The sequence below is a fragment of the Lonchura striata genome, chromosome 10 (assembly GCF_050655825.1).
Source record: "Lonchura striata isolate lonStrDom1 chromosome 10, ASM5065582v1, whole genome shotgun sequence".
NCBI classification, from domain to species: Eukaryota; Metazoa; Chordata; class Aves; order Passeriformes; family Estrildidae; genus Lonchura; species Lonchura striata.
This window is the reverse complement of record NC_140712.1, coordinates 12,159,451-12,172,573: the sequence shown is the minus strand read 5'-3', so window position 1 is coordinate 12,172,573 and position 13,123 is coordinate 12,159,451. Positions and strand designations below refer to the sequence as shown.

The 13,123-nt window shown below is 36.8% G+C and overlaps 1 protein-coding gene and 1 long non-coding RNA gene across 2 annotated transcripts in view; one reads left to right on the top strand and one right to left on the bottom strand.

The window, feature by feature from the left end:
* Positions 1 to 13,123, bottom strand: part of LOC110474170 (uncharacterized) — a 166,518-nt gene that overhangs the window by 46,648 nt on the left and 106,747 nt on the right. Inside the window, exon 10 of the long non-coding RNA XR_014957600.1 lies at positions 1 to 13,123. This exon is cut by the window's left edge and continues 46,648 nt beyond it. This is a non-coding gene — a long non-coding RNA (uncharacterized LOC110474170).
* UNC13C (unc-13 homolog C) overlaps positions 1 to 13,123 on the top strand; it is a 127,380-nt gene that overhangs the window by 103,941 nt on the left and 10,316 nt on the right. The window contains exons 25-29 of the mRNA XM_085588704.1: positions 1,135 to 1,284; positions 2,550 to 2,673; positions 5,155 to 5,211; positions 6,221 to 6,301; positions 9,632 to 9,779. Of these exons, the coding sequence (XP_085444830.1) occupies positions 1,135 to 1,284; positions 2,550 to 2,673; positions 5,155 to 5,211; positions 6,221 to 6,301; positions 9,632 to 9,779 (560 nt within the window). The remainder of the gene's footprint in view (positions 1 to 1,134; positions 1,285 to 2,549; positions 2,674 to 5,154; positions 5,212 to 6,220; positions 6,302 to 9,631; positions 9,780 to 13,123) is intronic.

Genomic DNA, 13,123 nt, shown 5'->3' with positions numbered 1-13,123 from the left:
AAGTGCATTTGGAAAAGTTTCTCATTTTTCCAGTGATTTCACATGGAGGTTTGTGTTCTCTTTTTACAATTAGCCATGTCACTGGAACAACTGATTGTTTCTTTACTCTCACAGTAAATTATGTTTTGCTTTCCTCAAGTTAATCTTTGACAGTTATCTTTTCAGCTTAACAGACCCCATAGATTTTTGGCCTCTATTTTGCATTTCTGTTCATAAACTAATCCTAAACCACTTTGATCCATCACAAATCAACCCATAAAACAAATTACTGTGTGTGCACAGTAGACTCTTCATGCCTCTGAGCTGGTGACTGATTAACTGCTATTCTGCTTTGTGTCAATATGTTGTCCAAAGATTATCACATCAATAGCACTTTAAGACTGTCAGACACTCAACCAGATCAGTTAGGAAACAGAATGGTTTTCAGAAAAGCTGAGCAGATACAAACTTGAGGCGGAAGGATGTGTTCACAGTCACCTTGAAGTGAAAAAGATTTCTCCCAGGAGGAAGAATCTGAGTGTTTCAAAGCAAGGGGGTTTTTTTGCAAAAGGATATTTTAAACAGTCCAAGTGTTTTAATGCTGTGTAGTTGCAGAGAAGTAACAAACCTTCTGAAGGCACTGACTGTGGGAAATCTGGAAAAAGTCAAATTGAGCCAAACAGGGCAGAATCAGTAGGAGTTTTTGATTTTACCTCTAGAGGAATATCAAAGCTTGGTTGCTATTAACCATCAGAAGAAAAATTATGTATCATCACCTCCTTGTTGTATCATCCTTACACATCAAAAATAAAATCTTGAGAAGTTGTTCCTAACTGGTAGTCAATCATATATAAGCTATAGATTCTGATACATCTGTTGCTTTAGAAAATAAATATTTGGCATACCTACAAAGCTATGGAAATTGTGGCAGAATGGAAGCAAGGCAGGGGAAGAGATCAAAACACAGCATTAATTATTTATGAGCTATGATTTTCAGTAGAACTTATTTTCAGACTGTAACACCATAGTATCTTCAAATTTGAGCATTGCATCATTGCAGAAAATATTTAAGTCTTATTGAAGAACCTGATGCAAAATCATCCTTATTGTTTTCTCTCCCAGAATTCTTTCATTCTTTTTTTTGTCATCCTATAGTTTCCAGTTTGTTATCGAAGATTGTGTAAAACAAATGAGCAATGAGCTGAATCAAATGAGAGGAAATGGGAATGCAGCAGCCAATAAGAACAGTGCAGCCATTGATGCTGAGATTGTGCTTCGGCCTCTCATGGATTCCCTGGACAAAACGTAAGTGTGCAGGCTGGATTGTGTGGCAGGCTGGGAACTGGATGCTGCGGTCAGGCACATTTGGTATTACGCTGAAGCACTGTGGATACCTGGAAGCACTCTATAGTATTTTTAATATTTCTAGTATTCACTGTGTGCAGAATCCTGTGCCTAACCTCTTCACTTACACTGAACAATTTTTGCATAAGCTGCAGGCTTGTTTTTCCATGTCTTGTCATGTTTTGAGTCATTGAAAATGAGCCAGTGCATGGTGTCTCTCCACAGGCTGTGTTATGAAGATTGTGCTGAACAAAAGGACAAAAGTAATTCCTATACTGAAATTGTCTGGAATTTGTTGTAGGCTTGTACCCAATGTCTCACTGCTTATTGATATGCACTTCTGTGTCACCAAAAACCAGGTCATCATCTAAACAGAAGCTTGATTTTCTTTTTTCATTTGGTAGAATGCTAAGTTTTGAGAGGATCCTGCAAACTCATTCTGAGTTCTGTAAGTAAGGATAATTTATGCTGTCATCATTCAGCAGTGACACATTCTGAAAGGCAGCACAGGCACGTCTGTAAGCACATTGGTGTCATTGGTGCTTGTCAACCACCAGTGGCCTTTTGCTGGAAGTGGCTGTGAGGACAAGCAGCCTGGCACTGATCCTTGTACTCCAGGTCTCCAGTCACAAGCTACACACCCCTTTGGTTCCTTATCTGCGTTTTCCCCAGCCAGAAATCTTCAAAGTGAAGATGGAAAAGGTGCCCTAAAAATTTAATTTTACTGTAGGTAATAGATAGCAAGATTGCTCAGACATGTCAGTATATAGAAATAAATGCGTTCAAACAGTAGCTGCAAATTTGCATTAGCTGTCAGAATCCAGTTCTACATCCCAGTAGAAATACAAAACAAGAGAGACAGTTCCTCTTTATTTTTAAGACATAAACAAATTATATACTAAAACTTTAATTTAGGGGTGTGGGAGTGCTAAATTGTATCATCCATCAAACTTTATAACTCATTATGATTTTGCATTTTCAATAAATATGCATCAGTGATATACTAAGCATTACATTAGATAGTGGAAATTTATATGAGTTTGTAATCTGCAAGTCTTTTTACCAAAAATATTTACTGATAATATTGCAAAATAATTTAGCTACTGAGAAATTTTTATTACTAGAGAAGAGATAAACCTTAATGGCTATTAATCTGAGCATGATTGAGCACCTCTGAAGCCTTAATGCTTGTTTGGTGACTGGTTTGTGGTTTTTTTTTATTCCAGTTTGAGTGTCTCTGCAAAAATCTGTGAGAAGACAGTTCTGAAACGGGTTTTGAAAGAGCTCTGGAAGTTAGTCTTAAACAAGATAGAAAAACAAATTGTGCTTCCACCACTGACAGACCAAACTGTAAGTGTTCCAGAGCAATTCTCAGTTTATAATAAAGGACTGTAATAATGTGCCTGAGCAGGTGTTGCCAAGGGGTCTGACACTACCCTGTTCTGCACCCTGACCACAAGGAGTAACACCTGCACTGCAGGCAGTGTTGCTCTCTGGTGTCTCAGAGTTGTGCAGCCAGCTTGCTCTTAGGTGGTGAGGAAGACTCACTCCTTCATTTACTGCCTGCTCCAAATCAGAGCACTTTTTATGAATGCACTCATATGAAAGAATGCAGTCATGTGCTCTCATACAAGGGGTTTAATTTAAATCTGATTTCTCTCTCAGCTTCACTGTGCACAGTAACATGAAGAGGGCTCCTTGCCCTTCCTAGTCACATCAGAAATTTAATCAGTTCCATTTTTGTAGGTTTGAGAAAGCCAAGGATGCCCATCCCATCCTCCAGCCCTGCCTGCTGTGCCATTCCTCATCTTGAGGCAGCACTTAATTAATATCATGAAGCTTCAGCCAAATATAGCACTAAAGATTTGGGGGATTTTAATAGCAGCCTTGACAGGAACTCCTCTTTGGGCAGAGCTGCATTTCCAGCCTGCCAAGCAGAGGGAAAGGAGCTGTACTTACCCAGTGGTGCTGCACAGGAGCCCTTGTGGGGCATGGCCTGATGTGAACCCTGCTGGCTGAGCTGAGGGCAGCAGTGAAATCATCCTGTCAAAGGATCACCAAAGAGAGTCTGGCTTGGGGGGCCTTCTCATAACTGCTTTTTTTGCTTTTTTTTTTTCTTTGTTTGAGGGATTGGAATAAAATAACTGTTAATTCTTCTTGTTTTCAATCTTGTTTGAAATAAACTGACCATTTTAGGACAAGCTAATAATGATATTGCCACAGTATGCCTTTGGCAACTTTGCTGTTACACATCCTATGGTACACTTCAGCTGCTAAAAAGCTGTTGGTCAGGGACCATAAATTAAAGGCATATCATTAAATCTTATTCTAATATATTGAAGATGCATAAAAGATTATTGCTGGACAGGCAGGAAAGGCTCTAATAGAAAATGTATAAATGGTGCAGAGATAAAAATGAAATTACCTGAACTATTAAAAATTCTAGAGTAGAGCTGATCATGGCCAGGACTCCAGCCACTGAATTTGTTCATATTTGCTGTCATGACCTTGCTAACTATGCATAATTAGAAGCAACCTCTCTTTCAATAAGTTTTGAATTTACATTTCTGAGATCTTTAATTTGCTTTTCAAACTTATTGGTGTGAATTTTATCTGCAAATACAATAGATAGCGTTTCAATTGGGTAACTGCATTTTCCATCATGTGTTAGGAGCATTTATATACTTTATGTAGGATCAATTATTCATAGGACAGTCAGTTCAGAGGGGAGTTTCCTTAGTGGTATCCTCTATATAGAGTGTTTCCAGTAGGCATTGTGAACTATTCCTTTTATTTTGATACTTTTGTTTACTACTGAACACATAATTAAAGAAAATCACTGAAAAGTAGGATACTGTGAGAGATTTTTCTAGCCCTGAATATTTCTTTTTGTTTGAGGTTGGGAGGCACAGGCGTTCAGAAACAAGGTTTATTTTTTCATTCATATATATATATATATATACGTATTTATCTTACCATTCTTGCTACTAAAAAATAATGAAGATTTAAACTGCAGTTCTATATTACATTTTCTTCAATTGAAGCATATAGGAAGCAAAATTATTTCTGGAAAATTAAACTCTTTGGAACAGAAAGTCTAATGAAAAATTAGTCCAGTGTAAGTTGGATGAACCTTCTTTCTGAAATCCACATAATCAGAACTACATTTTGTTGAGCTGACATGTAACTGCACTGGTAGTTATGTTGCTTGGAGTAATTGTGATAAAGGATGTGAGCATAGAATTACAGTAGGATTCAGTTTGTCTGAGACAAATGTGTAGGCATTGGCCTTTGGTGTCATGCCAGGATTTGGCTATTGTAAAATACTGCTTGAACTTCATAACATTTCAATATCTTTTTCTTTAAAAAAAGGCTCTGGCTCACAGTACATTGTGCTTTACTCAGCTGAGGATTCCCCCTAGATAGGATTTTGCAGGTTCCTCAGGTCTGCTCACTTCCCAGTATGATTGTTCATGTTAGCACAGCACCTGAGAGCTGCAGTTATGGATAAACATCTCACTGACACACACTGAGAACAATCACAGTCTTAGCTTTCAGTATTAAACACAAAATGAAACAGCAGAAAGGAGAACACAAAGCCACTCTCAGCAGAAAGTGCAATATTTGTATCAGCTATAGAATACTGGAGGCAATCTTGCTGCAGGCATTATCAACTGAATGAAAATGTGTCTCCTGTGCAACTGAAACTTTTATTTAGCTTTGCAAAACGGTGACTTTGGCCAATGTCCTAGCAGAAAATAAGATTGTGTTGACATAAAAGGCAAACATGCTGTCGTGAGTCCGTTTCCTTAATTTTCAATGTGATTACAGGGGCCCCAGATGATATTCAGTGCAGCCAAAGATCTTGGACAACTGTCAAAACTCAAGGTAATGGAGCCAGATGAAGCTGTGGCTGGCTTGCACTAACAAAAAAAGGAGGAAATATTAATGACTGAGGCCAAACCTCATGCCTCATTCTTGTTTGTATGTGGTATAATTGAATATGGCAGTAACTACTCAGAGGTGAATAATTATTGTACAGTTTCATCAAAACCACACTATGAATAGAAGACTCTGTGCTTATGTGGTAAGTGATCACTACATGGGTCAAGAAGCCATCATTCCCATATTGCACAACCAGGCCTTATGAGCGTTACACATCCCACCAAAAAAATCCCTTTGCTTCTGGAAAAGCCCTTAAGGTGAGAATACCAGCAATTTTCTTTCTGTGGACTGTTTAGGTGCATTGAAACATAGTAAAGTCTTCAGCAACTCAGTGCTGGAATCTTCTTGATGGACAGCTTGATACTGATGTCAGTTGTTTGACAGTAAATGCTGCAATTACGATTTCAGATTTGTACAGAACTGTGTATTTGGGCCCTCTATGGATGATTGTTCAGTTTGCTAGAGAAGTTAAAATATTGCCTAAGTTAATCACTGACTGCTTGTTTAGACAAAGATTTAACAGGAGTGTGGTCACTCGATGTCTAACATATTCCAAGAGAAAACTCTCTTTTTTTTTCTAAACATAGGGCATTAACAAACATTTGCTAAACTGTCAGGTTTATTATTAAAATTAACTACTTATATGTCATATAATTATTTTCAGTTAAATTTTAACCTTTCCCCCATCCCCCATAACAGAGAAATAATACATCCTATGAAAAGAAGTAATGCTCAGTATTAACCAGTGAGTCTGGTTCTCTACAGTCTGTGTTTTCAAGAAGCAACACAATTGCTCTAGGTTATAATTTGTTGTGAAAGGATTCTGAATTAATCCCTGTTAATCATAGTCCTTGGAGGGCATTTGGTGGATGTTTGTTTGTTTTGCAAAGAACAGATATTCACAATATTGTGTCTCTTTCAAAACCAACTGCAGTGTTCTGTTGCTTTGCAGGACCACGTGATCCGAGAGGAAGCCAAAAGCCTGACCCTGAGGCAGTGTGCAATAATGGACGTGGCACTCGTTACTATAAAGGTACAGCCTCAGCTCTTTTTCTGCTCCCTGCTGAATGCCCAGCAATGGCTGATTGGTTTTTGGATAAAAGAGACTGTATGGAGACTTGCATACAGTCTTCATGGAGTCGGTTTCTGAAGTCAAAAGAAGTCATTAGGAATATTTATTAGATTATTAATTAACATATTATTTAATTTGCTTATCAGTCTTTTCCACATTGGCCTGGATCATTATTTGGTGTAAATAACTTAAAAGCAATCAGTTTCTAGGATAACAGCATATTTTCTTGCCTGCTGGGAAGAGAAAGCACATCAGGAAGGTAAGGAGGCAGCTACTGAAGTATAAAATTGAAGATATAAATAAAAGGAAATACTTATGATCAAGTGTTTTGCAATAAAACAGTCTCCAAGACAAGCAAAAAGTAACAGGGAGGGCTCCCAATTGCCATTTTTTGTATTTGTAGTGGAATTGGCATTGGAAATTAGTAATGTTGTGGGAACCAATTGCAAATTGAAAAATATGAAGTATGCTCCTAAAGTAAGCTGCATGAAGTATGTGAATCTAATAATTTTCTAAACACATAAAAGCTGGGAAGAATGTAAACTCTAACCTTGCCTAAATTTCCAGGCCTTAAACTCTTACAGAGTAAGAGATAGGTGTTGACCATTTTACTAAAAATGTCTAGATTTGGAGGGAAAAGATTAAATATGGAAAATCCATTTGGTAATTCAGCATCCTTATATCTGTGTGCTAAATTATAACAGTTAATTCATAACATTCATTAACTGAGCTAAAGAATGCTTCCTGAGAAACACTTTTCAAATTGTAAGGCAATGACCGTGCATTATAACTGCCTGCTGTACTTACAAGCTAATATGGCAAAATCATTTCCAAAATACTTAACAAATAAACTTGCTCATGTAGAAATTTGGCTTATACTGGTAGAAAGTGAAAAAAGGCAAACTTCATGATTTAACTCAAGTGAAAAAGATTGCTAAGTTTATTTAGGAATGTAGTTCTTAAGTGTAATGATCAAAATACAGAATCTTTTTGGTAGTGTTTAGTAAATGCAGTTTATTTACAAGAAAAAATCATGGCTGCCCCAGATAAGAATAGGAGAATGGTAAAAATGGCATGTGGTGAGTGTTCAGAAATTGGGTAGCTGCTTATGGTAAGGGAGGGTTTTGTAGGGAGGAATATCTCTACTTAGAGTGTTTTCTGTTTTTCCTTTCATTTAATTCACTAAGAAATAATCATAATTTAATAGTAGACAGCTTTATTAATTATTTGACAAATATAATCTTGAATATATATAGCATATCATAAATCTTTATATTATATAAAAAAGAACCATAGCAATTTATATAACTATCTCATATTTTTCAGCTTAATTTCCAGTTTACAGTTAGGAGAAGTGGCTTTCTGGCCTCTCGGACTGAGTTCTCTGCTACCTCATTGTGTCAGCCCAGAGACCATGTCCATTGCTAACACTGTGCAGTTCCCACTGTACACCCAGACACCCTCTGCAAAGAGAAGCCAGCACCCAAAGGCTTTCTGTGCCATTGGGCAGCTTTGGGCTGAGCCTCCAGCAGTGACTCCAGCTCTTGGCATCTGCCCCTTTCATTTGTCAGAGTGACTTTGAAATCTCTTGTGCCACATACAAACCTACAGAGAGAGCAGAGTAGCAGGGGAATTATTTTAAGTTTTCCATCTCTAAGGAACAGATCCAGCTGAATCTGTAAAACCCTGTTTGTTGGTCATCTTTCTGTATTCAGTTCCATACAGTAATAATAGGTTCAATTGTTGGTTTGCTTGCAAAATTTACCCTTTATAGGAAAAACAAAAAAAATAGTTAAAAACTCAGGAAATCAAGGGTCAGGTGTCTTTGTTTTGTTATATGACTATTAGCTTTCATGGAGATTTCAGCCAGTAAGTGCTGCTGTAGATAACATTTTACTGAGACAACTTCAAAAAAATCACTGTAATTGCCACAATAGTAGGAAATATTAACAGATTTTAACACTTGCGTATAAATTGATTATGAGTCTTAGTGAAATCATTTTTAAACTCTTGAGCAATTAAGATGGGAGATTTTTTGGAACATATTGTATGAAATAATTTGCTTGAAAAGATACACATTTTATATAAGTATTTAATGATGAGAAGATAGATTTATTCAGAACTTTTTAAACTAACACTATAAAATATTGCAGCCTGATGACTTCTGTTTTACTCCTACAGATATGTTTTCCCTTTAACAGTTAGTAGACAGCAATGCAGAACTGTAAATAATAAGTGTTATGAAATATTTATGTTTCATCTCCTGCAGAATCTTGAGAACTGGAAGGTGAAATGTGTGAACTAAATGCAAAGGGCATATGTGGACTGTAGGTCTGAGCTGTCCAGATAAGCTGGGATACAGCATTTAGAGGAGATGTGTGTATGTGAACTGGAATGTAGATATTGCATTTATTCCTTTGGCAGCACTGCAAAAAGGCAGGGAGAGTAAATTCTGCTTACAGTCCCCAAGACATCCTGTACAGAGTGGACCAGTATTGCATCTCATCAAGCAGTCATTGTGTTCCTGAAAAGCATTTTTTATTTTTACTAATTAGCCATTAATGGGAGCTTTATTGATCTTGAGACCTAGAACTGTAATGGAGGTTGCAAAATGCTTTGCAAGGTGTTTGAACAAAATGAAGGTATGTAGCACATTTATCTTTTCATTGTGGCTAACATGAATCAATTCATCAAACACTGTCCTGTACAAAACTTTAGGAAAAATTCTTCATTGTGGGAGGAAAAAGGGAAGAATCTGTCCCCTAATTTTTCTGAACTCAGTTTTGGGATTGAACATATAATATAATACATTTATATATACAGTTTTTATATATTTAGTTCACATAGTCAGCATGGCATCAAAGTCATAAGCATATTTGTTTTTCCAAATCTAGCTGTGCCACTAGAACCTAAAGTCCTCTTCTCACACTGCTATTCAAAAACTTCACACTCTGGAGTATTCACTCTGAAATTTATCCTTTTCCAAACTCATTCCACTTTCTGCAACCTAAAAGAATGCTTCAAATATTTTCTAATTGGCAAATTATTACTTCAGATCATGAAGATCAAAATCAAAATTTTGTATATTGTTTTCTTCCCCTATTATTTTTTACCCTTGGAAAGAAGCTTTGTACTAGAGATTATGACTGTAGTCTGAAATGCTATTATAAATCTAGACATGCCTGTTGCTACTTCCAAACATTTATTTAAGAATTTTATATAAAGTTGTATGTCTCTAACTGAAGCATTTATGTTTTCTCTGTGAACAACCGTATTTGTTTTTCATTTTAGCAATACTTCCACGCTGGAGGAAGTGGGCTAAAAAAGAATTTCCTGGAGAAGAGTCCAGACCTGCAGTCCCTCAAATACGCTCTCAGCCTTTACACACAGACTACAGACACCTTGATAAAGAAGTTTATATCCACACAAACGTCTCAGAGTAAGTGATCTGTAAGGGACACAAAAAATGCATCCTATTGTATTTTAAATGTTCTAAATTATTGATTGCAGATTACATTCTCTACCCCCTATTAACCCTCCTATTCTCTACTCCCCAGTAAACTCTTTTTTAGAGTTGACACAAATTTGCCCATGTGATGTTATTGATGTTACCCCTTCTCGAATGCTGTTGCTGGGGCTTACCTGGGGCAGTTCCTTTAGGGGCTTCTGCCTGCACAGAAGAACAATTCCTGAGCTCTGGGTGCAAACTGAACACCAGGCTTATTTCTAGAAGCACTGCACACATCATTTTCCAAGATGAATATTTTCTTCATTCTGAAAACTGCAAATTTGTTCATAATAGTAATCTTTTCTTCTGATGACCTGCCTGCAACTTCATGTCTTTGGGAAAGAATACAATTTACTGATATAATGAAGTACCCTGCTCCAGCTCATAAGAATCAGAAAGTTTTAATTGGCCGGTAAAGCTGGAAATCAATTGCTTTTACTTCTAAAGTACAGTGTTACTCTCAGTATAAACAGCATGAAACATGAGTTTTGCAGCTTGCCCCAAGATTATTTCTGAGGAATGCTTTCTTAAGCTGTTTCCATATTAAAACTGAAATCTCTGTTAGTAACTCATATATTACAAATAAGAAAATAGGTATAAAACTCTTACATGTAGGCAAAAAAATTAGCAATATGGATTCCAGCAGGAAATTGTTACTTCTTATTTTACTTTTCTTTAATACAGACCTTCATTGTAGCTTCAGGAGGAAAAATATAGGTAATTTGTAGCCATAAGTAGTGATCTTTTATTCATCCTGAATCACAAATTTAATTTTCTGATTTTCATCCTGATTTCAGCCTGAGGTCTGTATTCATTTCTGTGCACACATTACCATGCCTATATTTGCACACCAGTATTGTTAGAAATGTAGCCACTGGGAATTAAACTTAAGGAAAAGTGACTCAAAACTTTTCATTATCCTTTAATGCCTCATTTAAAAGAACTAAATCCTCATCTATTATGATCTCCAGCCTCACAGCTATAACTGCATCATTAACTTTTAGTTAAAATAAGCCTGTCTGCAGATCAGAAGCTTCTCTGGAATATAATTAGATTGATATTTGGCCTATTTTTTTTCACATTGCCAATCCATAATCAGTAGACAGTTGGATATAATTTTAGGAGAAAAAAAGAAAAAAGACTATTGTAAGGAAAAAATAATATTGTAAATGTAAAGAAAGTATATATCGTTTATTATCTATGACTGTAGATAGAATTGGATGCTTGGTTTTACTGTAATGACTACAAGAATCAGCCAACAGGCTTACTTTTACACAGGTTAAAATAGTTTCTCATGCACCATGGCTAAGCTGCAGATATTCTAAGAAACTGAAGAGCAAAAATTAGCCTGATTGGTGAAAAGGGGGAGTTAACTCTACACACAAACAGAAAGCCTGAGGTTGGACTTCATGATCATGGAGGTCTCTTCCAGATTCAGTGATTCCCTGATTCTGTGATAATGGCTCTGTAAAAGTGTCTTATGCTCCTTGATACTTCCTTTATTCCTGTTGGTGCAGGATCACATTCAGTAGGAATACCCAAATTATCCAACACAATGATCTCCACTGTCTCTAAAGAAGGTTGATGGCTTGAACCAGTTTTGTTTCCCAGCCTTTGTGCCCACACATCCCTACAGATCTTGGTAACAAATTTGCGTAAGATAATAAAAATAAAACCATTCCTAATTTTTAAAATGGTGACTCAGGGATTCATAGTTTTTCCTGTGCTGGTTTCATCACACTAGATAGTTGAAAGCACAATTCCTGCTGCCTTTTTCAAATCATGAGACTACATTATTATAGACATACGCTCTAAAAGCAAATTGTCACACAACAGGAATAATGAAATGAACTTCTGTAATCTTACTCTGATGATTTTTCTTTTCAAAGCACCACTACAGACTCTCAAGACGGAGCATAATCTGGCAGCAACTTTTTCAGTAACTGGATTTTTTTTTATTTTCTTTTTCTCCATATAGTGATTTGCCATGGCTGAAGGTCTTTTCCAGCTGTAATGATTCTGTGGTGATGAAAGTTGTAAATTTAATGCTCACTCAGTGTGAATACAAATCTGTAACCACACTATGAAAATTAAGGATAAAAGAAAAATGTTCTCTAATAAAGATACAGACATACAGGTACCAGCTTAGTTTTATCAGTGACATAGCTTATTAAATACCTGCCCTTCTGCCTGGCAGAGGAGGAGGGAGAGGTTTTTCTTCAACTGTTATCCCAGATCTGCCACACAAATTCAGTGGAGATTAAATCCTGTGGAAACTCTGATCAATACAGATTTTAGCATTGGTATCAATAGTATAGTAAGGGGGATATAATCAATGACTGGCCCTTTGTATAAACATTTCCAGAAAATAAGCAGAGCCTGCTAAGCACTTATCCTGTTCTATTCCAAACCCACAAATGTAAAAGATGCAGAGCAGCATTTTCTTTTGCAGATAAACTATCAGTATTTTTGATGGGAAAACTTTTAATAATACATAGAATGATTTATAAACTAGTAATGGAATTTACTTCCACCTATCTGAACATCACATCTAATATTACCCAGAAAGGATTCAGCTGATTTTGCAGTGCCTGTTGTAAGCACATTCATCTGGATCAGTTTTCTTTTTTAATCGTGCACAAGAGCTGGCACTGCCAAGAACCATTCCATGGAGCAGGTCACTGATGGAGTCTCTAAAAAGGACATGGATACAGACTTAAATGATTTTGCAAAACCTGGAGGCAGTTTAGTGAGGAGAACTGCATTCCAAAGCCTGAGTGACCAGTATTTAAAACACTAGGTGCTCACTGATACCTCTGCAAAGAGCACATAAAACACAGCCAGATGAGAATCGTGCACCATCAGTGCACCATTACCTAGTAGATCACCTGAGGTCCAGATCTCAGATTGATTTTATTTACTCTGGACTTAATTGTCACTTCATTTGTGCACTAATAATAAACATTAGCTCATGCTGTAGAAGTGAGTGGGTTTTTTCCTCTAAATTCAGCTACAGGATAACATTATTCCATACATTCAGACTATTACATGGATTGCTTTCAAAATCTTTTGTAACTAAACCATTCTTTGTGCACTTGAGCCAAGCATGAATCTGTTGTAAAATAGCAGCACAGTGCCAAGGCTGACCTGTAAAACCCAGCTCAGTTGCAGGAACTTAGGGGTTCAGTGCTGCAGGTCTGGAGCCCCCATGGCTGGTTCACAGCTGGAAGACAGGCAGCAGCCAGCCCAGAATTTCAGGGAAAGCTCCAAGGCTT